The 21,728-nt window shown below is 35.6% G+C and overlaps 4 protein-coding genes across 5 annotated transcripts; 2 read left to right on the top strand and 2 right to left on the bottom strand.

Moving 5' to 3' along the window:
- The first annotated feature begins 244 nt into the window (after positions 1–244).
- LOC111298713 (F-box protein SKP2A-like) lies at positions 245–5,265 on the top strand. The gene is made up of 5 exons (XM_022893443.2): positions 245–429; positions 1,124–1,462; positions 3,285–3,633; positions 3,710–3,851; positions 4,574–5,265. Exons 2-5 carry the CDS (start codon positions 1,206–1,208, stop codon positions 4,942–4,944), a joined length of 1,119 nt encoding a protein of 372 aa, XP_022749178.2. The 5' UTR covers positions 245–429; positions 1,124–1,205; the 3' UTR covers positions 4,945–5,265.
- A 755-nt stretch (positions 5,266–6,020) lies between these two features.
- On the bottom strand, positions 6,021–12,294 carry LOC111298763 (DNAJ heat shock N-terminal domain-containing protein). 2 transcript variants are annotated; one of them, XM_022893492.2, is made up of 11 exons: positions 12,156–12,294; positions 11,643–11,940; positions 10,973–11,032; positions 10,771–10,853; positions 9,693–9,846; positions 9,026–9,155; positions 8,377–8,535; positions 8,085–8,263; positions 7,752–7,832; positions 7,158–7,310; positions 6,021–6,211 (listed from the first exon to the last, which is right to left on the bottom strand). In XM_022893492.2, exons 2-11 carry the CDS (start codon positions 11,727–11,729, stop codon positions 6,131–6,133), a joined length of 1,167 nt encoding a protein of 388 aa, XP_022749227.2. In that variant the 5' UTR covers positions 11,730–11,940; positions 12,156–12,294; the 3' UTR covers positions 6,021–6,130. The 2 variants fall into 2 exon arrangements, with proteins under 2 accessions (XP_022749227.2, XP_089614496.1); XM_089758370.1 differs by lacking the exon at positions 6,021–6,211 and having other exon boundaries at positions 7,172–7,455; positions 11,643–12,244.
- Positions 12,295–12,305: 11 nt separating this feature from the next.
- UREF (urease accessory protein F) lies at positions 12,306–13,255 on the top strand. The gene has a single exon (XM_022893482.2). It carries the CDS (start codon positions 12,445–12,447, stop codon positions 13,165–13,167), a length of 723 nt encoding a protein of 240 aa, XP_022749217.2. The 5' UTR covers positions 12,306–12,444; the 3' UTR covers positions 13,168–13,255.
- A 984-nt stretch (positions 13,256–14,239) lies between these two features.
- On the bottom strand, positions 14,240–21,712 carry LOC111298735 (putative DEAD-box ATP-dependent RNA helicase 29). Its single transcript, XM_022893465.2, has 11 exons — positions 21,229–21,712; positions 19,586–20,747; positions 19,376–19,433; positions 18,195–18,299; positions 17,714–17,759; positions 17,194–17,270; positions 16,940–16,992; positions 16,402–16,483; positions 16,254–16,310; positions 15,488–15,626; positions 14,240–14,847 (listed from the first exon to the last, which is right to left on the bottom strand). Exons 1-11 carry the CDS (start codon positions 21,602–21,604, stop codon positions 14,627–14,629), a joined length of 2,376 nt encoding a protein of 791 aa, XP_022749200.1. The 5' UTR covers positions 21,605–21,712; the 3' UTR covers positions 14,240–14,626.
- Positions 21,713–21,728: the final 16 nt, after the last annotated feature.

Below are 21,728 nucleotides of genomic sequence, written 5' to 3' on the forward strand. Positions count from 1 at the left end.
TTATATTTTATATTTTATACTTATATTACGTATTTATTTATTTATTCTTAACAAATTGATGTTTACAGACGTAATCTTTTATTGATTGCTTTTGCGGTGCAGCTTCGGTTTTTAACAAAAGAGGAACTTTGTACATTAACCTCAAACTGGCCCCTACTTTTTTTTTTTTTTTTTTTTTAAATTCTTGTCTAACTTTATTGCTTCGAATTTCTCGTAATTTCTCTTTCTTTTCTAGGTCCCACTACGTTTTTATCACATCAAGTGTCTTCTGACACGTGGCACGTTAAATTTCGCCACTCTCACTCTCTCTGTCCCTCTGTCTTTTGTCTATAAATCTTGTTTTTGCTGCTTTGTTTATCTCATTTGGACACAAAAAAGAAACGAATTTGTAACAAAACAAAGCCGGAAAACGAAGAAAACCCAGAAATGGTATGACCACAATTTCAGTCTTCCATTATTTTTTTTAATTAAATTTTGTTATTGGGAATTATCTCTTGTTTCATCCATTTCTTTTTGTTGGATAAATTGAGTTGCTGATTTTGAAGCGGGCTAAATTTTAGTCTTCTACATGAAAGATCATCTTCTTAAGTTATGAAGTTGTTATTTTTAGCTAGAAATGTTGATTTTGCAATCATACAATCAAATAAATTATAAATGGGATTGTTTTGCTTTCCTTTTTCACTGATCATTTTTGCAATTCTTTTTATGGCTGTCACTCTGATATCCAATTTGTTGAGATGGTTTTTTTTTTTTTTTTTTTTTTTTTGGGATAGTTGAAAATTTTTTATTCCGAAAATCCAAAGAAGCAGAGCAACTCTGCTACCAGAAATAACAGCATGCTTCTTTTTGCTTCTCTTTCGAACAAACTGTTTTTTTATATGACCAGAAGAGTTAAAACTAAAAAGGATGGCAAAATTTTAGATTGGGGTACTTAAAATATTAGAAAAGTTCTGGAATTTGATTGCTTTTGTGGTCCTCAGTTACATTTCTGCAAATTTCTTATGGTTTTGACAGGTGGATTCAATTGCTTTTCTAGACACTTGTTGTTTTACTGGGCTTTGTTCACTGAATTCAATTTTTTTCCCTCTATTCTAACTTTATTCTTTTTTATTTTGGGTTATAGGGCCAAGCAAATTAGTATCGATCCCAAAACATATACATATAAGTTTGTGTAAAAGGCAGTGGTGGGAAAAAAAGAGAGTGAAATGATAGCTGAAGCAAAGTTAGGAAGTGAAGACTTGAGCTTGGGCTTTAAGAAGCTTATGATGGTTGCTGGTGGAAAGAATGGTGAGGGAGTTAAGATGGAGGGTGTGGTGATCACCAAGTGGAAAGATATTCCTATGGAGCTGCTGTTGAGAATTGTCTCTCTAGTTGATGATCGGACTGTTATTGTTGCTTCTGGTGTTTGTTGTGGGTGGAGGGATGCCATTTGCTTAGGCCTCACACAACTGTGTCTCTCCTGGTATATGATCTTTTCACTGTTTACTCTTTATAAAATACCAGTACTTGTGCTTTTCTTTTTTCTCGTTAACAATTGTTTGATGTTTATTTTTTATTTGTAATGTTTGTTAACTATTATTATCTCTCAAATAGTTATAAGATTAGAACTACCGAGTAATTTACAATTTGTAAAATATCTTCTTCTGATATATCTTATGAATACTGGCACAAGCAAACACATATTATGTTTTCTGAAAACATTTTTAGTGCTAAGACTTAAGATAACGAATAATGTTTTTCTTGTTTGTGTGAACTAGAGTTATGAATATAGCGGGGAGAGAAGTTAATATAACATTAAGAAAGGCATTTACTGTTCTGTGTTTTTTTATCTCTAGCTCTAAGGTAAAAGCTTTTAGCAGTTTTGGACGCATTGCAGCCTAGAGATTCATATGTCTGGCCTTCTGAGATAATGGATTGTCAGTTCGTGGTTCTTTTATAGCTTTAAGGGGGATCTTCTAAGTACTATGACTGTAATCCACACCTTCTTCTTGATGCTATATCCTTGACGACCATGTTGGTGCTCTCTCTGCATGTATCAATTCTAGATACTGTTCATATTCATCAATCCCAACTTGAGGAAATGTGAGTTTTCTGAATTGCTAGTTTCTCCAACTGATAGGTAGCAAGAGGCCTAAACCATTCTCCATGAAGTGCTCAAGATATTGAATTGATCCGCATTGCTAGAGTCATCAGAATGAACCAACTGTTGCTTCAGTCTCTGTTTTTAAGTATCCTTAAGGTTTTTCAATCTTCCTCAAAAGTTTGCTGAGTTAATCTCATAAATTTCCATTTTCGATTAGCCTTAGATCCATGATTTTCTATTTGCACTGGTCACTTAGCGTTTGAGTTATGATTAACCAGCAAACTTGCATGATTTGGAACACTGTAAAAGTGGCCAGGGTGGTCTGTCCTGGTCAAATTTAACCTTCATAGCATGAAGTAGCATACCTTCAGATATCTATTTGACTATGCTTTTGATTTTGTAGAACCTTCATAAAGGATACAAGTTTACAAATAATGTATTGGTGTTTGGTTGATTTTGAAACATGTATGCAGCTTTCTCGAGTTTGTTATGCCTAGGACATTTGTTCCTGAATAAATAATAGTACTTTTGTTTCTGAATAGACAGGATAAAACAATACATGAGCAGAAATCTGTCTCCAACTTGGGTTGATCAATTTTCTGTTACTGTATATTCATGCTTATGGTATTTTTTTTGTGCCCCATCTGATAATTTTATAACATGCAAAACATTTATGCTCCATTTTGTAGAAAGGAAAAAACGGGGTAAAGAAGAAAAAAGCTATGACCTAATGGTTGAGCTACAAAATAGTACTTGTTGTTATGAAGCTCAACCATTAGATTAACTTTTTTCCTTACTTACCCCTTTCTTTCCTTCCTACCAAATGGAGCCTTAATCTTAATAATGATAGGTAAAGCTTGTTTTAGATGGGGAGATCTTGAGGTATCTTAAATCTAACTTGTCGGCCGAAAAATTTTTCATACTCTGCTTAGCTGTATTCAGATTGTTGTTGTGTGTAGTTTTAGTTTGTTGCTTTTCCTCTCCTGTATGCGACTTAATAAATTTTCTTTTCCTTTTCTCCTGGCCAGTTATTTTCCAATTTGAATTGTTTTAGCAATGACATGTGCCCCATTTCTTTATTTTATCCTTTAATTCCTTGTTTATTCCTTGTCTTTGGTAAGATAGCTGATGACTTGTTCTTTGTGTCTTCATTCCTTAATATCCTACTTGCTAATTACTGGGTTGTGTGTCTTGGCTTCAGGTGCAGAAAGAACATGAACAACTTGGTTCTATCTCTTTCTCCTAAATTTACCAAATTGCAAACTCTTATTCTGCGCCAAGAGAACCCACAGTTAGAAGACAATGCTGTTGAGACTTTTGCAAATTTTTGTCACGATCTGCAGGATCTGGACCTCAGCAAAAGTTTCAAGCTTGGCGATTGCTCATTGTATGCATTGGCCCATGGTTGTCCTAACCTTACAAAACTTAATATCAGTGGCTGCGCATCATTCAGTGATGAAGCTCTTGAATATTTGACTAAGTTTTGTCGAAAACTAAAAATATTAAATATCTGTGGATGTGTTAAAGCTGCAACTGACCGTGCTTTGCAGGTATGAACAGTATTCTGACTAGTTATTGTTTACTTGCTGATTAAAAAAATGATTTGCTTGAATCGATTATACGCAGGCTATTGGACAAAACTGCAATATGTTGCAATCTTTAAATCTGGGATGGTGTGACAATGTTGGTGATCTAGGAGTTATGAGTCTGGCTTATGGATGCCCTGATCTCAGATACCTGGACCTGTGTGGCTGTGTCCGCATAACAGGTATTCATTGCGTTGGTTGCTTATTTGGTATTCATAATGTAGTATATCACAGCTTAGGTTTGGGCCACCTCTGATGTGACATGTTATTTTTTGTTCTAAGTTCTAATTCTCTAGCCCAATTCATCTCCCTTTGGATTATATAACTTGACATAGCATGTTGCTTCCATGTATAGCCTTCTATGCCTTGAGACAGGATAGCTGCAATGGTAATGAATAGGCAGCATCTAGTGCCAATGGTAGCCCATAAACCCAATTTAAAAATTATGCATTCTTATTTAAATATATACTGTCTATTTATTGACTTTAAGTTGGCTTCCCTATACTTTTTAAGATGGTCCAATTTGGAAAATATGTGAAGGTTTTCAGGAGAGTGGTCTACCTATATTAAGAAATTTTTATTATCACTTCGAGCATGTGAAGCAGGCTTATGTTCAGTCTTCCAAGAACATTTCACTCCTACGTTCCTAAAACTTGATATCTTGGTGAATAGAACACAATTATTTTTCTAAAATTTTGTTGAATTAGAAACTAACCCTTTGACTAAGTTTTACAGACATGTGGAAGAAAGGACCTTACTCGTAAAATAGTAGCAGTATCAGATTGACATATTATTTGTTCATTCAATAACTAAGCATATTTACCATTTTCAATATCAAGAATGGAAGGTAACTAAGGCATGATTTGAAGATGAAGATTGATGAACTTCTAAATTTTTATTGCAGATGATAGCGTGATTGCTTTGGCAAATAAGTGTCTTCATTTGAGGTCACTCGATCTGTACTATTGTCGGAATATCACAGACAGGGCAATTTACTCACTGGCTCACAGCCGAGTGAAGAATAAGCCTTCGATGTGGCAGTCCATGAAGGGTGGATACGACGAGGAAGGTCTTAGAAGTCTCAATATAAGCCAGTGTACTGCACTGACTCCTTCAGCTGTTCAGGCATTATGTGACACATTCCCTGCTCTTCACACATGCTCTGGAAGGCATTCCCTTGTCATGAGTGGCTGCTTGAATTTAACGTCTGTGCATTGTGCTTGTGCTGTCCATGCACACCGCACGCTGAACAGTGTTCTCCATAAAACTCATTGAAGGTGATGCCAATGTTGATTTTGTAAGTAATTTTTCTTATCCAAGGGCTTAGAGACAATAGATTTCCGCCTGGCCGAACAAAAAAACCAAGGACGAGGTTCCCTCCCTGTAAATAGGATTGTGTTGAGAAGTGCATATTTATTATCTTGTCGTACAGCATGGGCTGGATGCACTTTGAAAATGTTATATCCGCCCTTTTGATTTGTAATTATGCGTTATTTGGCTTTTGGAAGCCAAAACTATACTGTTTTCAAGTATCTGTTTTGACTGGTTGTGGTTTTAATAATGAAACTTGAACTTGCATGCAAGTAAAGCGAAGTATTTTTAGGGTGGTTGGTTTTGTGTCCCTATAGCCTTAACCATAGCAACATTCATAAGCAATCAAACTCGGCAACGTTCATTTCTGTCCCTAATCTCATTGACAGTTCGCTTCAATTGTGAAACCTTGTCTTTGAATCTAATGATATGATGTAATGGAAGGCCTTGGCTGAGAGAGTTTACATCCCAACGCAGGAAGTTAATTCAATTGTAAACACTGTTTCTTAACATCCTGCATGCTTCAAGAAGCATGATGAGCAACTTCATCTTTAGCCGCACGAGAATGCTAAAATAGTATCATGATAGTGACTAACTGTGGAGAGCAACTTTCTTTTTGCTAACAAAATGTGGACTAGAGAGAATATATTAATTCCTAACACCAAATTACTTGGTAACGTATACTTTGCTTTTCCTTCTTAGGTGAATGATGTTAGATCATTGATTCATCTTAACCTATAGCTTAGTAGTTAGTTCAATAGAATTTTGTGTGGAGGACAATACCCTAGAGCTCTAGAAGTCTCTGGCCACAGGACCCCAAGAGCACTGTGAAGATATCAGCCCAAAGCCACTCTCTTAAAATGGCTATCACGATTGCATTCAGATGACAGACATCATTAAAAAAGCCTAACTTTATAATTTTTTTTTTAAATCCCAAACTATTAAAAGTCTTTGCAGAGAGTATTCTTTTCCTTAGTTTTTCTTTTTCTTTTCTTTTTTCATTTTAGTGAGAAATCAAGCACAAATTTTGACAGTCATCAGCAAGGAATATGGTGTTGCAAGAAAACGTCTTCGTTTTTAAGACATTTTGGGGCAAGAAATTGATAGTGCCACCGTCCGATAACGCTAATTTACAAACATACACATGCAATCATTTGCTTTTGAACACAATTTCATCATCATCCACATCAAATGCTGGGTTACAGAGGCATCTGAAGAGTCTACCAATACCCTGCGAGATAAATGAAACAACTCATAAATATGCATTCACCAGATCCTACTATTGGCAATTTATTTGACATTTTAGCATAATTCTTCTTTTGCAGATAGTGGCAATGACACATAGGTTATAGTAAAATTCTTGCTGTTGAACTTCCATGTGATGCCAGTAGGAATTTGATAAAAGAAAAACTGATCACTAATTTATAGAACATGAAAAATTCTGAGTAAACAGTTAGGTGTGCAATCCTGAGCTCAAAACAATCAATGACTGTAACATTTCAAATGCATTTGATAGATTTGTTTGTCAGTTCGAGGATCTCCGGAAGAAGAATGCCATTTGATAAAGAGTCAAATCTCCCGTTTAGCAAAGAAATTTAGCAGGCACAATTTCCCTATTGGCCAAAAAAAAAAAAAAACAATTTCTTTTGCTTCTAAAGTTTCTGCTTCCTCACTTAATTTCTTCTTCAGTAGATTTTCAAGGGCAGTAAGATTTAAAACTGGTGGGTCTCTACAGCTGGTTACTAGCCACAATCTACTAGTTTATGTCAACGACAAGAGTATCAATGGAAAATGATGTTTAATAGAACTCAAAACTAACTTTTTACCATAATTTTTCCAAAATTCTGAAGTTATCCTAGGAAAATGTCCAATATATCCAAATTTATTTCTTGATCATCACTTGAAAGTTTTACAGCAATCATAATCACCCATGATTCAACAGACTAAACGATTTCAGATTAGTTTACAAAATCTGATTAGTTAAGCTAGACACTATTGTCTTAACCTGACAAAGTTCTTGATAGAATTTCTTAAATTACCAGGGAATCTTTTCTTGTCATTCATTCAGGGTTTGCGCACATATATCATGTGCTATTATCATGCTTCTGTGTCAAAATTAAAAATGAATGAAATTGCATATGCATTCATATATTAGTCCTGAAGAAATTCTAACATGCCTGAGTGAGAAAAGGAGTTCGGTACGAAAGTGCTCTAGGTGACTCCTCTTCACTGCTGCCGTCGGAACTGCTTCCGTCATCATCATCATCATCATCATCTATTTCAGCAACATTTTTCCTCCTTGATGTTCCACCATTTTGAGCTTGTTGTTCCTGGTCAAATAATGTCCAAAGCGTAAATCTCCTTCGGTTTCTTCCAAATGATCTCATATGATAGAATATGAATACTTCCTTATTGTGCATTCTTAGTATGTTTGGCTTCCTACCATCATCGGAAGCTACAAACGAAACATTTCTCCTGCCAGGGAAAAAAAGGGAAAGAAAGAAGGCAAATGACACTCGAAACTCCATAAACGTCTAGGTTTTGCCCCCCTTCTCCACTCTCTTGGTGTTCATTTTCAGTTCAGTCATATTATTTTACACCAAAAAATGTGAATGTTTAATATATATATATATATATATATATATCTACACTGTTAGCCTCTTTTAGGCCTCAGCTACAACAAGCATAAAGAATACAATAAATGACAAATTTGACTCATATTGATGAAAATTCAAACGTGGTTTCTTTTGCTAATTTAATGAATTCTTCACCTGAAATATCTTCCCAAGCATTTTCAGAGCCAGAGCTCTAGTTTTGAGTTCCTCCTTCTTGACATTATTTTCTCGCAGCACCTGTAAACCGATTGTCAGAACTTATACAGAATCCTTTCACTTAAAAGTACAAAGATGGGCTACTTTAAAGTAGTAAATATTCCTTGAGTTGAGTTCAAAAAAGCCTTAACCAAATTTCTTAATCTCCACACTGCAAGGGTTTTCTTAGCGTATAATTCCGCTAGACAATCCACAGATAGCAAAGATATCCAGCTATATGAAATGACCATCTAGTGAACAAGTATAACTTCACTAAGATACACAGAAACTCACCATTTGGCACACATGTACAAGGGTTACTTCTATATCCACGACATTCAATTTCCACAATGAGTTCATCAAAGTTTCCTTATTTAAGCGTATATGTGATTCAACATCATTTCGAGGGACACTAGCATCCCTTTTAAATTGCCGGCGGATGTCTTCTTGAAGTTGCAGTAACTGAAAAGCGCCTGCAGTTATTTCTAACCATATCAGTGGTAGACAAAACTTCCAGGCAGTACTGATTTTGGTTAGTTGGAGGAGCAAAATGGGGAAGGGTGCTTATAAATTTTTTTTAACTTGCCTTTTGCTGCAGTAATCTGTGACTTCCAGAAATGTCCCTTGTGGCGAACCCACTCAGCTAAAAACGGTACACCAAGATAGATTGCTTTCTTTCCAAGCTCTTGGGCTGCCTGTCTTGAGTATATGTAGCCAATAGTTTGTAATATATCAACTCCAAAAGCTGCAAATTCAAGCCAATAGAGATTACTAACATCAAAATTTATTGTGGATAAGTACCAGAAGGCTAGTGCAATGATCCGCTGCCGTTAAACTCATTGAACCATAGAATTGTCCAATCTGTCAGAGGATCAGGACTGATAGATACTACTTCTGGTTTATGCTGATTTGTATAAGAAATTTTTAAGATTATTTTCAGGCTACCTCAGAACACAAAGCTGAGAATAGCACTTCAGTCACATTTTTTGGGGTAAGAGGAGTGAAATGTTTGGGCTACAGTTGAGGGGCAGTCATTGAGATTTTCATCCATTGCCATGTAAAGATCCTTATTTTGTAAAGTTCTGAATGTAGACACATAAAATAATTTAAAATTTTGCTCGATAGACACAAATAAGCAGTTCAACACTTAATTAGCACAAGAAAATGCCTCTCATTAACAGTACATGTCAAATATAAAAAGCGGAACCTGGATATGCTTTGGTAACTCTATTTACCAGTATCAGACAGCCGTCTAGCTTCAGATTCTGCATGCTGAAAGAATCCATCTTTATCACCTTGGACATATTGGCTAACAAAATCTTTTAATGATCTTGCTAGCTTTTCTTCTCTTTCCTTTTGAACAGCCTGCATTAAAGGTTGCACAACAAAAGCGCTGTTATAGATTATAGAAAATGTGTTATAAGAAACTACAAAGAGCCCGATTATTCTGTAACACTAAAGAGTTTGATCAGTTTTGGCCATGTGGCCCATGTCAACTACCAGACAGGATTCACCAAATCTCAGTTCAGATTTACTACTGTAAACAGTTAGCCTACATTGTTTCTCTTTGTGACATTAAACTTGTTTTCACAATCTACAAGTCACCATGTTGGTGTAAATATTTCCGTTTGCTAAGTTGGAGTTTAAGAAGTCAGGGCACGACTTTGATTATAAGAAAGGACATTAGAGGCCGTTATTTAACAGCTGCGTACTACCCTTATTGCAGACTAGGACTGCTACTATTCAAGCAACTTTTTAATAAAGATAATCATATCAAGGAAGAACGAAAATTGATATTGCCAGTTGCCATACATTCATCTGATTTGATGTATGATAAGAACTGACCATCCATTTCCATAGAATGAATGTTCAGGAATTAGTTTAACCTGGGAGCACACTTGCCTTCAACTTATCATGCAGTTTTTCAGGATTGTCTGTTTCACCGGCTAGTTCTGAAGATGCCATAGATGCAACAGCAAGATGTCCTATGTAGTCCTCAAATAATTCACTTCCAAAGAGAAGAGCAAAGACTGCTGTTGGATCAAGCATGGTTTCCCTGAGAACAAAAAGGCCTAATTATTAGCAGGCTAGAAAATCCTTTAGAAAGAGTAGTAGTTATTAATATGGATGCTCAAAAAAAAAAAAAAAAAAGATAGGAAAAAGTTAAAATAGTTGCACAGCTAACATCTTGTTGTTAAGAACCAAGGGTTAGATATTAAGTTATAGATGAGCAAAATGAAGTTCTAAAGATGATTATGCAACTAACAGTAAAGCTTAAAATAGAAAACTTAGTCATAGATTAAGCATATTTTTTTTGGTGTCCAGGATTCAATTTGTTGACTGTTACTATTAGTTTATCAAAATATACCACAGGCCTTCCCAGAAAAGAAGTTTTGGGCTTTGGAATATTGCGGAGTGTTCCATTTTGATTTTTCTTTCAGTGTTTGCCGCAAATATATATCTAGTTGAATTTATTATTTCTACCACTAAATGGAAGCGTTCTCTTTATCAACTGCCCTAGTTTTGTAGCCAATCTCTCATCACAATTGTCAACTAAAAATAAAGTTAGCGTCAGACAAAACGATGCAAGAGAACTTGTATTGAGTGCTCTTGGTTGCTAATATATTCATCTGAAGAATGCATAGAGCTGCCTAACAAAGCTCAAAGAAGTGAAAATAAAATTCTTAAGATAGGATAACATTCAAATTCTACAAATCCAGACAATCATCTGGCCTGAATATCTTCTGCCCAGCTGCATGCCTAGACTCAGTAAAAGTAATGAAATCTCTAAATCTGCACAGTAAGCAACTCTGCAAGTTCCTAGTTGCAAACAGAGCTAGTTGGTAGCTTCATCATTAAGCATCAGAAACTGAAAAATAATGATCAATTTTCATACAGTGCCACCCTAACCGTCACAAAACAAAACAGAACTTAACCTAGCTTAAAACATGTATGATCAACACCAATGTGAATGTCATACCTCGATATGCTGTATTTTCCATTTCGATCATATGCGTCTCTTTGAACAGGATCACTCAGAACTTGATAAGCTTCACCTAATATCTGGAGAAATGAAGATCATCAATGCATTAATGTTCCCTTTCATTAAGTGGCTGTATTGGGTAAAAGAACTTCTTCTGTGGAAAAATAACTTAAATTAGCAACAATATTAGTCAACTTACCTGAAATCTATCAGCAGCGTGAGGATCATTTGGATTTTTGTCTGGATGAAATTGCCTTGCCTGTACCAATAATAACACCTAGCTATAATATTCTTGACTATCACTATATAGTTAATAAAATTTTGTGTTTAGGGAGGAAAATATTAAGAAGCCATGAAAGAGCACGATTCTTAAAACGTATCAGGTCTTATCATCATCTAACAATCAGAATTTCAATGATTTCCAATATCCATTCCTCCATTATAACAACCTCTTCCTCTCCCATAGAGGCACTCAGACTAACAAGCAAAATTTTCCATTAGACCAACAAGATCTAGCTTCAAAATATTTGGAAAAAAATAAAAAGAAGAAAGGAGAGAAAAGAATGCACATGATCATCAAGGAGGATCAAGATTCAATAAATACATTAGAAAGCACAATAGAAGAAGATAAGTACAAACAAAATAAAGAAACAATTTCTTACTTCATTCTTCTATTTGATCATGCCATGGAAACTAAAGCTTATTCTAGTGAGAAATACTAGAGAATATAAATCATGGAATAATATAAAGATTAAGAACATGACAACATCCTTGTCAAAACCAACTACCAATAAAATAAAAACCTTAAAACCATTGAAAACATAAACCAATTACTAATAAGAAAAAGAAAGTATCCCAAAATTCCAAACCTTAAGATAATAAGCTTTTCGAATCTCCTCCTCGGAAGCTGATGGACTAACACCAAGAACATCATAGTACTCAGTTTCCTTCACCATTTTTCTTGATCCTTGTCTCAATGGTGAGTACTAAGCCCCAGCTTCTTGGAGGACAGCGTTGCAAAGCTTGGGATATTAACCGTTAAAGAGACGAATTGAAAAAGAAGGAACAAAGTAAAAAAGTGAGTGTGAAAGAGGTGGCAACTTAGTGAGGGCCACGAGCTTCTCTTGCCTTTCCAGTTCTTCACTGCATTAAACAAATACCTGAAAACTGCTTTTTCGCGGGAGAATAGCAGTATTTTAACTGTCAATATAATGATGCTTATCATATGAAAACGCCTACTTTTTTTTATTGCTTTTTAAGTTATCAGAGCTGTCGGTGGGCTGGGTTTGATCTTTTTTGGTGGGCTATCAGGTATGAGATTTTTGAGAGTAGGGCCAATCATGTGGGGTTCTTGTCAGGCTGGATAAGGAATTGAAACTCACATTTTAGCCCAATAAAAAAATAGTCTTTGCTGTACCATCCCAAAGCAAAAAGTGTGGGGCTGCTACGATTGTGTTGTCGACATGTTCAACGAATAAAGGGCCATAGCTTTTCGGCAGTCGAAGGCATGGGCCTTGTTTTGCTCTCTTTTCTTTACTTTTCTCATCTGTCTGCTAATTCGAGTGAAGGTCAAAGGAGCTTGCTCTTTTTTCCTTAGGAAAAGGATCCCAGAAGTACAGAAAGAGAGATTAATCAAGATTGATTCACTGCGCGGGTTATTGCTGTCTTCCAATGGAGCAAGATTTGGTTCAAACAGACAAAATCAGAAAGGGAGACTCTATTTTGCAGTGGAGCCAATGGCAACTCCTGGATTCTATTCTTCCCACGGGTGGGTTTGCTCATTCCTTTGGTCTTGAGGCAGCAATTCAGGCACGTATAGTCTCAGGCCCTGACAATCTGAAAAATTTTATCATTCATTTGTTAGAGAATACTGGGAGTTTACTCCTACCTTTTGTTTACTCGACAACTACGAATCCTACTTTAGAGAACTGGCAGAAACTTGACACAATCTTAGATGCAACTTTAACTAATGAAGTGGGTCGAAAGGCATCAGTTTCACAAGGATCTTCCCTCATGAGAGTGGCGGCTTCTGTCTTTACTGAAGTTCCATCCCTCAAATCGATGAGAGATGTTTCTATTGGCTCTGGGGTTGTTTCTTTCCACCATGCTCCTGTCTTTGGGCTTATCTCTGGACTTTTAGGGATGGACAGTGGAACCAGTCAAAGGGCTTACATGTTTATGACTATGAGAGATGTTATTTCAGCTGCAACAAGGTTGAATTTAGTTGGACCTTTAGGTGCTGCTGTGTTGCAGCATCAGATTGCTCCTGTTGCTGAAGCTATGTCCAAAAAATGGATGGATCGTCCTGTTGAGGATGCTTGCCAAACGGTCCCTTTATTTGATACCATTCAGGGCTGCCATGGCTACTTGTTTTCTAGGTTGTTCTGTTCTTAAACTTGAACCCTTGCGTGTAAAGTTTTGAATTTCATCTGCATAAAATTGAGTATTATATTTTTTATACAAGGAAAAGATTTTCACATTACGAATTGTATCCCTGGAATTTTTCTGGCCAGTATATAATTTTGTAGAAGGGTTAATGTTAAATTAGTAAAATATTTAATATGATATTCAAATTTAAAAATTTTTAATTAATATCTGAATTATAAATCTGTTAATTAATGTAATATTTAAAAAATTATAATAAATTTATATTTCAAATATCACATATTAATTAATAAATTTATAAATCAGATATAACATTAAAAATTTATAAAATTCAAGTAAATACCACATTATAGACTTCATTATTGTTCAAGACCCATTCATTATATTAACCCTTTTTTGAAATAAAGGTCGCAAAGATGAATCAACCTCTATACAAGGAAGAGATCATCACGTAGCCTGTTATTGCCCCTGAATGAAACTAATGCTTAAATCAGTTCATTATTGCCAATGTTGAAAGTTATTAGGACCATTCTTAACTGTTTTCCATTAAAAAATGACGCACAAATCAAAATTATACAGATTCTCCCACCATCCCTACTCATTAGCTGTTGGCTGTGGGAGGGCCCAGAAAAACATGGTAATTATACTTTCTAACATACTAGTCAAAGAAATGCTGCATCGTTATGACAAAAGTGAATAGCAAACATCATGAAAACCTGCTTATAGCATCAAAGTTGAAGCCCTTTAGGCAACTCGAGAATTGAATAATACATTTGATCAGCTTTGCTTTCTGCACCAATTGCATTGGATATCTTTCTGCTGGTGTAGTGAATGATGACTTGTTTAATACATAAGCAGTTTGGTACTAAATCCATGCCCATTGAGTATTGTACTGCCTATGAAGCTGGAATCTGCCTTCATTCCTGCAACAAATCATGAATTGCATTACACCTAATATTGCCTAAACTGTCTTGGATGCATGGAAAATTCATGCAGCATACAGCCCTCACATGGATTTGCTGCATTTAGAGCCCAATGAGTTGAAAAACAATATAAGAACATATAAAAGTGGATGCACATATGTACCTACAAATTTGTTAAGCATATTCCCTGCATTTCTATGCAATAATAAGGTCATAAATCACATTCTTTTGCCCCTCAACCAAACAGAAATAACGTCCACTTATCTAACAATTTCCAGCTTCCAGCTTTTCCTCAAGGCGGAAAAAAAACCCTTGTGTGGCATATAAATAAGACCCAACTAACTCAATACAATAAAAAGGGAATGAGCATCATCTGTGATACTATTGCAGCAGTTAAGTTTAATGCTCATTAAAAAAAAAATTGTTGGAAGGTCAAAACATTTTCGAGCCCCTTTGATTTTGCTAGTAAGAAGCTATATGTCATCTGCTTTTGTGGACTCTAAAACTGCAACAATCTCTTTGCAATCAAATCTCGCAAGCTTCTACTACTTGGACTTTCCTCGTTTTCCACTTCTGCCCGGTTTTTTACCCTTGGTCTTGTTGGCTTTGCCCTTCACGTATGATATTTTATTAGCTTTTTTCTGCCTTTCCTTTCGGACTTGTTCAAAATCTTTAATTTCTGAACGCACATGAGCATTAGGCATAGTGTGCTGCGATTTCTTGTTCCCTCTGAAGTTTCTACCATTACCTCGTGAGCGATAGTCTCCTGCATGAAATATTTTTCAGAATAAATGGATTTATTCTATCATCAGAAGACTAACAGCAATATAAACCAGGTAGCCTAGTTGCATACAATAGGAAGAGGAATGTCTAATTGCTATTACAAGCAACTTTCAATTTGAGAAATGGAAAGGGATAAAGGTAATGGCAGATTTGGCATTATTATCGCCCACAAAAACCTATGCACTTCCATAGAAAGTTCAATTTACTTGTTCAGTCATCTCACTGTTTGTAAAAGCACTGTGCACTTATTTTCCAAGCGAGCATGCAAGAATTGATGACCAAGAAAATCTGGTATCAATAGCAATTATCATGCTGGGAGAATAATGGAAAGACTAGTTTAGCAGCTAAAAACAGAGACTTGGATAAGGTGCTACAAACATTATGGCCAATGTGGAAACAATTTACAAAAAAGCAGAATCAGAACTAGTTTGAAAAGAGCAGATAGAAAGACAAGAAAAAAATCAGCAAATTGAACAAAATTCTTTATATGGTGAGAGAAGTTAAAATTAACAGAATGAAAACCACCACCAAGACTTGGTTGCATACGACCCCAAAGAACTAAACTGGGACATATAGTTAGTAATGAAATGAAGAAAAAAAAAAAAAAACTATGAGAACCCTACCTGATGAATTTGTCGTCTCCTCAGCATTCTCTCCATTACTTGTTCCTTTGACAGATACTTTTCTGTGAGATCGTTCTTTCCACTTCTTGTATATTCCTGTTTTCTGAGCTTTTACTTTTGCACCACTCTCTGTCTTAACCTGCAAACAACAGAAAAGTAAAGTGAGAAGTCCCAAACCTCCAGGTAAGTTACTGAGCAAATCCACCATCTTTGCATGAATCAATATAAATCCTTCATCAACAAACAACACCTTCATTAGGACAGCAGTTATAGACAATCCTAAAAAGGTTATCTGACAACTCTTAATGTTCTTTTGTAAAGAACAAGAAAGACCTAGCATAGATTCATTGGAAAGCTAGTTGCTAAGATCAGTTACAACTCTGAGGTCCAAACAACAAAGTAGCATGTTTGCAACCTCGAAGACCCTGTCTTACATATAAGACAGAATATAAATAGCATCAAGAATAATTTATTTATAATGAAAATTTATAAACGATAAAAAAAGGGGGGAGGGTTTCCACATTGCACCACAGTGACCAATGGGTACAAAATCAGCAAATAAAGTCATCACAAACTGAAGCCAAATGTGAGGATGTATATGAATGACAGAAGAGCAGGCCATATAGCTCCATATAGCACCAGAATAGTTCACTGGCTATGGTTGAGATGGCATCCAACATATAACTTAAAGCAATAAGCTTGAAAGTTGAAACCAAGTGAACATCCAGAAAGACAGAACAAAAAGAATTAACAGCTGAAAAAATACCTTTCCACTAGCTGTAACACGTTCACCATTATTCAGTTTGACATACTTTTTACTCCTCTGCACAAAAAAGGCTCATATGACTTGAGTAAAAAAAAGCAGTTTATATAGGATAACAATAAAAGACCAGTATTCAAATAGTTCCAAGCACCTTGTCCCAATGATATCTGGATTTTTGTTTCTGCAAACCTTCACCATCGTCAGCAACAAGATCCAGGACAGCAGACTCCAACCTGCAAATAACAAAATTATGAGCAAAGGTCCAACCATTACAGGACAGGGGAATAACTCCCAAATTATTGCATATGTTCAAAATTAAACAGTCATTTTCGAATCATTTCATTTTCTGACATTGTGTTAGCATACATGCACATCTTGATTAAAGCAGAATCTTCTTCCACTGCAAAGTATGAATATGTAAATGTGCTTACCAGATATGAAGTGAGAAGAGAGAGGGAGAGAGGTCAAACAGACTAAAAAAGATGTCAAATATACAAGTAATTTAGATAGCATAATAAGTTAATGACTTATCATGAAGCATCCTTTCCAATCCCTTCCAGGAAATTTAAATTTATGGATTTGTTCAATCCAAAACTTGAGACAATAGCATATCAGAAACCCCTTGCAAGAATAGGGGGAAGAATAAACTTGGAGAATGAGCTAAGAAAATATCAGGATATGAACTTTACCTGTTTGATCCAAACCCTTCATTACTTCTTACTGAGAGGCCAGCCTCTGTATGCTGAAAGTGATAGCAATATACACACAAACTAGTCAGCAAATTTAACACGTTAGAAAATACAACAACAACAACAATAAGCTAAACCTTATATCCCATAACTTTGGGATCAGTTGAAATTAGAAAATACAACCAATATTAATATTATTGGAAAATCAACAAATTTGAAAAGAATTTGAGTTGAAAGGCACAAAAGTAACATACATGATTTGTTGGCACAGAACTTATGTAATACTCCTCATCCTTGAAGTTCTTTGCCTTTCTTTTGGAACCTCGAGCTTCTAACATATGAAAAAAAGAGTACAGAAACTTTAAATCATTAAAAAGAAAAAAATCACCAAGAAGATCTATCATTTATAAATGAATAAATTTAATTGTTTGGACAAACATAGTTAGTTACATGTATTTTTGTTTAACTATTTTTTACTGACTTTTACTCAGGTTTAATTGTTGGTTTCCTTTTCCACACTAGAAGAGGGATCTCACATTTGGCCAACAGATATGGCAGATAAGATTCATGAATATTTCTTATGGGCTTTGATAAGCTCAACAAATTCAAACCAAAAGATGCAGCCCCTGTTACCCTCTTCACCCTTCCACCCCAAATAAATAGATAATAAATAAAATAAAACACTCAATGAACAAATGGTATTTAGTTAGGAAGAGAAAGAGAGAGCTCCAATAAGAAGGAATAGATTAAAAAGGGGAAAGGAGAGGATAAAACCTTTCATCTCCTTCATCTTCAAAGGAGTAACTTCAGACTGGACTTCCTGCAAATATCAAAAAGATGAACTTAAATAGAAAGGAACAGAAAAAAAAAAAAAAAAAAAAAAAAAGGCATACTAAAAATTGAAAAAAATTAATGGCCAATAAAATTGAAAAAAAACTCAATCCATTCATAATCGGCGATGTTTGTAACTAAAATAGGTCAAAATCAACCTATTTTGCCAAAACCATTGCATTTAGAACCTCCAAAAACAACCATGAAATTTGAAAATAGATCACAAAAATGATTCACACTATTGAACTACTTCCAAAAATGACTAAAAGGTGTGGCAATTAGCCAGGAAAAATTGTTTGCCATACAAGAATCCCATAACAATATCAGAAGTGTGGCTTGTGAGGGTGAGTGAGATGGGGGGAGATGTAGCAATTACTCAATGGCTAGTGTTAGGAAACAATAATTTTGCAAATAGCAAAATTACCTTTTCCATGTGATTGCTAGAGCGCTGCTTATGAACCAGATTAATGATATCCTCATGTATAGCTCTCTTCTTCTTCATCACATCAACCCACTGACCAGAGGAACCCTACAAATGAGCCATGACTTTAATGTAATATTTTACATGATTGAAGAAGCACATTCTGAATATCATGAAGAATACAAATAAATATAGAAAAGATAGTTGGAAGATATACACAGAAAGTAAAGGAAAAAAAAATTAAAATGATATAGCACAAATAATTCAAGTGAACATCAAGAAATTCTAACTTTAAATTCTTATTTCATTGCCTCATAAGAGCGAGGAAAGAACATTTTGCCTCAGGGACAGGGAGAGCTAGACGACCCTCATCCCAAATGTGGCAATGCCATGACCAACTCCAAAAGATTCATTGTCCTATTAGGTTGTAAGACTTGGAAGACAAAAATCATGACCTCAAATGTAGGAAAGGATTGCTCCACATTCTACGATTTTCCTTCATTAAGATTTCAGCTTAAAATGAGATGGTTGATCATGGTGACAGAGGAATTTCAAATATTTGTTTCCAGCCTACTAACAGCAATGCAAACAATTCAATTGAAAATAATGTGGAAGTTTCCAGTTTACATTTTAAGCGAGCTCCCTCTTTTGGCAAGAAAGAGTTCTTTTAATACTAAGAATAAGCAATTATCCCTACTTAACTCCTTCAATATCCTGTAAAAGTTTTTATACTTTGCACCAATTCCACTTCATCTTCATCACCAATTCCACTTCAGGTTTCTCTTCACCGTTTTTGGCATATCTAATCCATTATTGGTGAGCACGAACCAATTTAAACCAAACACAAAGTAAAACCATCATGATTTTTCAGTGTGATAGTTTTGTGCAGACAAAAGGAGACGAGAATGCTTGATCATATCTTCAGCGTATTAATCTAATACAATATTTTAGAGACTAAAGCACAAAAAAAAAAGTTTGGGAGGGGACATAAAATCATAACGTTTAGGCTAATTGCCGAGGATACCAGATTGTACAATGCAAGAAAGATATTCAAAAGAAACAAAGAAAGAGGATTCAGACTGACAAAAAGGTAAGAACCAAGAAAAAGAAAATGAACTAACATAATTAGAAACTACTCGATGACAATAGAAAGAAAATGCTACAAATAAAACTTGCAGAGTTACCTGCAAATGCTTTGATTTAGCGGCTTCACCTTCAGCTTCCAGAATTGTCTGCTTGGGTCTAGTGCATATTAATTGTAGAGTTAAAATTTTGCAACTTCAAAATCTCACATATTAAAAGTGAAAATGGAAAACACCCAAAAGCCAAAAAGACAGAGTACTTAAAACATTAAGCACAACTACAATTGCAGGTGAAAGGCTTTTAGAAATTACCTGAAAGTTTTCAAGCGTTCAGAAAATGCAAGTGCCACCAATTCACCTCCTTCCAGCAAGTTTTTGAAGATTGGATGCAACCCTTCATGGGGCAAATCCTTTGCTCTTTTGATGGACTCCCTTGCAGGTTGAGGTTTAGTCTTTGAATACAAACGAAAAGCATTTGTACAAGTTTTTTGCAAATTCATCAGTTCTGCAGATGAATCGATCATTTCCCTAACCCTATCTGAAACAAGATCAATAATTTTTTGTGGGAAACGTCCATAAACAGTTTCTCCATTTGCAATTGCTTGATCAATTTTATTCATTACTCCATCCACATCCTGCAAAACCTCCTCTTCAGTAGGTGCAGCCCTGATTGGTCTCGAGAGAAATAGATGAAGATCTAGAAGGTATGGCATATCCTCAGCTGTCACAAAGGAAAATGCTGTACCAGTTCGACCTGCCCTTGCTGCTCGGCCCACTCGATGAACAAAAATTTTGGGTTTTGGAGGGAAGTCCCAGTTGATAACATTATCAAGTAAAGGTATGTCAATACCCCTAGCTGCAACATCTGTCACAACAAGCAACATAGTTTTTCTTGATCTGAATTTTGAGATATTAATTTTCCGAGCATCTTGATCCATATCACCATAGCACACAGAAGGCTCAATACCCTCTTCTCTAAACAAAATATTAAGGAACTCCACATGATGTTTCGTGGAAACAAATATCAAAGTTTGCTGATCAGAACTAATATGGTCCCTTGCCAAGTACAACAATGCTGCATGTTTCTCTTCCTGACGTAAGGTAAAAAACATAAGTTTCAGGTCAGGGCTAATCTTGGTTTCCAAATCAAGCCGCACAAGTTGTGGGTCTCGCAGACCAGCCTTAGCAAACTCAGCAAGGGCACTCGGTAATGTTGCACTGAAGAGCAAGGTCTGGCGGTTTTCACTAAGCTGGGTAAGGATTTTATGCAATTGTTCAGCAAAACCCATGCCAAAGAGTGAATCTGCTTCATCAAATACCACATATTCCACAGTACGAAGTGACATATCATCAACCTCAGTTAGATGGTGCATCAGTCTACCAGGAGTAGCAATAATAATATCAGGGTTCATTGCTAACTCTTCAAACTGACTTTCCATGCTATCACCACCAACAAGCAAACTAATACGAAGATCTACAACAAAAACAACAGATTTTGATAAGTTGTCACTAAGGATAGAAGGCCAATCAAAAACAAATTCTTAGTCAGTTAAAACAAATTACCAATACTACAATCATGAAAAGATAATGTCAGTAACAGCTTAGGCTTTTTTACTTAATACTGTTTTATTGCATTTTCTTTACATTTTACAACTCTCAATAGTCCCTCAAACTCAACAAGGAGCAGTCTAATCAATGACTAAAGGAATTTACTACTATCTTTTGGATTGCTCAAAATTTGCTAAAAAGAATAATCATATTTGATTAAAAATAAGAATATGATTAGAATGTAAAACATTCTCCAATATAATCGATCCATATAAAGCTAAAATCATGCATTTTTCTATTCACAAAAGTTTTTAACTTTTTAATTATTAAAAAATATAACAAATCAATGAAGAATTATGATAATTTACCGTTAAAAAGTCCTCTTCATAAAAAAAAAAATTAAAAACCTGTAAATTTTCCCAATTCCTTGGTAAACTTTAACGTCTGCAAGGCCAAATCTCTAGTAGGAGACAAAATGAGGGCTCGGACACCGCCCTGAGGCACGTGCTGCTTCAGCTTCTCCAGCATCGGCAATAAAAAAGCCGCCGTTTTCCCCGAACCTGTCCGTGCCATGGCAACGACGTCGTGTCCAGCGAGAATAAGCGGCATGGTCTTGCGCTGAATCGGAGTAGGTACTCTGTACCCTTTCCGCTTGATTCCTCTGTAGACATTAGGGCTGAGGTTTAAGGACTCAAAGCCGCCAGATTTTGCTTTCTTTTTTTCTTTTTGTTTCCGTTTAAGCTCGGCCTTTGAGCTTACCAGAAGCTCCTTTTGGTAAGCCATCGAAGGTTTACAGCTTCTGTCTTCTTTTCCTGGAAAGTGTTTTCTGGGCAAACAAACAGAGAGAAAGAGAATGAAAGGGCAGAGTCGGCCGTTTTCTTCTGCTCACGCTCCGACCAAAAGCCTC

Source organism: Durio zibethinus, chromosome 3 (assembly GCF_047325235.1).
Source record: "Durio zibethinus cultivar Kanyao isolate XHJ-2024 chromosome 3, ASM4732523v1, whole genome shotgun sequence".
Taxonomy (NCBI): Eukaryota; Viridiplantae; Streptophyta; class Magnoliopsida; order Malvales; family Malvaceae; genus Durio; species Durio zibethinus.

Excerpts from the sequence above, each read along its gene's own strand:
- LOC111298713 (XM_022893443.2), top strand. The coding sequence starts at position 1,206 with ATGATAGCTGAAGCAAAGTTAGGAAGTGAAGACTTGAGCTTGGGCTTT. Across the intron at positions 1,463-3,284 it reads ACACAACTGTGTCTCTCCTG|GTGCAGAAAGAACATGAACA; the intron begins GTATATGATCTT and ends TCTTGGCTTCAG. Across the intron at positions 3,852-4,573 it reads TGGCTGTGTCCGCATAACAG|ATGATAGCGTGATTGCTTTG; the intron begins GTATTCATTGCG and ends TTTTTATTGCAG.
- LOC111298763 (XM_022893492.2), bottom strand. The coding sequence starts at position 11,729 with ATGGTGAAGGAAACTGAGTACTATGATGTTCTTGGTGTTAGTCCATCA. Across the intron at positions 9,847-10,770 it reads GGAAAATACAGCATATCGAG|GGAAACCATGCTTGATCCAA; the intron begins GTATGACATTCA and ends TTTTGTTCTCAG. Across the intron at positions 8,536-9,025 it reads TAGACGGCTGTCTGATACTG|CTTTTGGAGTTGATATATTA; the intron begins GTAAATAGAGTT and ends TTGAATTTGCAG.
- UREF (XM_022893482.2), top strand. The coding sequence starts at position 12,445 with ATGGAGCAAGATTTGGTTCAAACAGACAAAATCAGAAAGGGAGACTCT.
- LOC111298735 (XM_022893465.2), bottom strand. The coding sequence starts at position 21,604 with ATGGCTTACCAAAAGGAGCTTCTGGTAAGCTCAAAGGCCGAGCTTAAA. Across the intron at positions 18,300-19,375 it reads CTAAATCAAAGCATTTGCAG|GGTTCCTCTGGTCAGTGGGT; the intron begins GTAACTCTGCAA and ends GCTCATTTGTAG. Across the intron at positions 17,271-17,713 it reads GAAGATGAAGGAGATGAAAG|AAGCTCGAGGTTCCAAAAGA; the intron begins GTTTTATCCTCT and ends TTCATATGTTAG.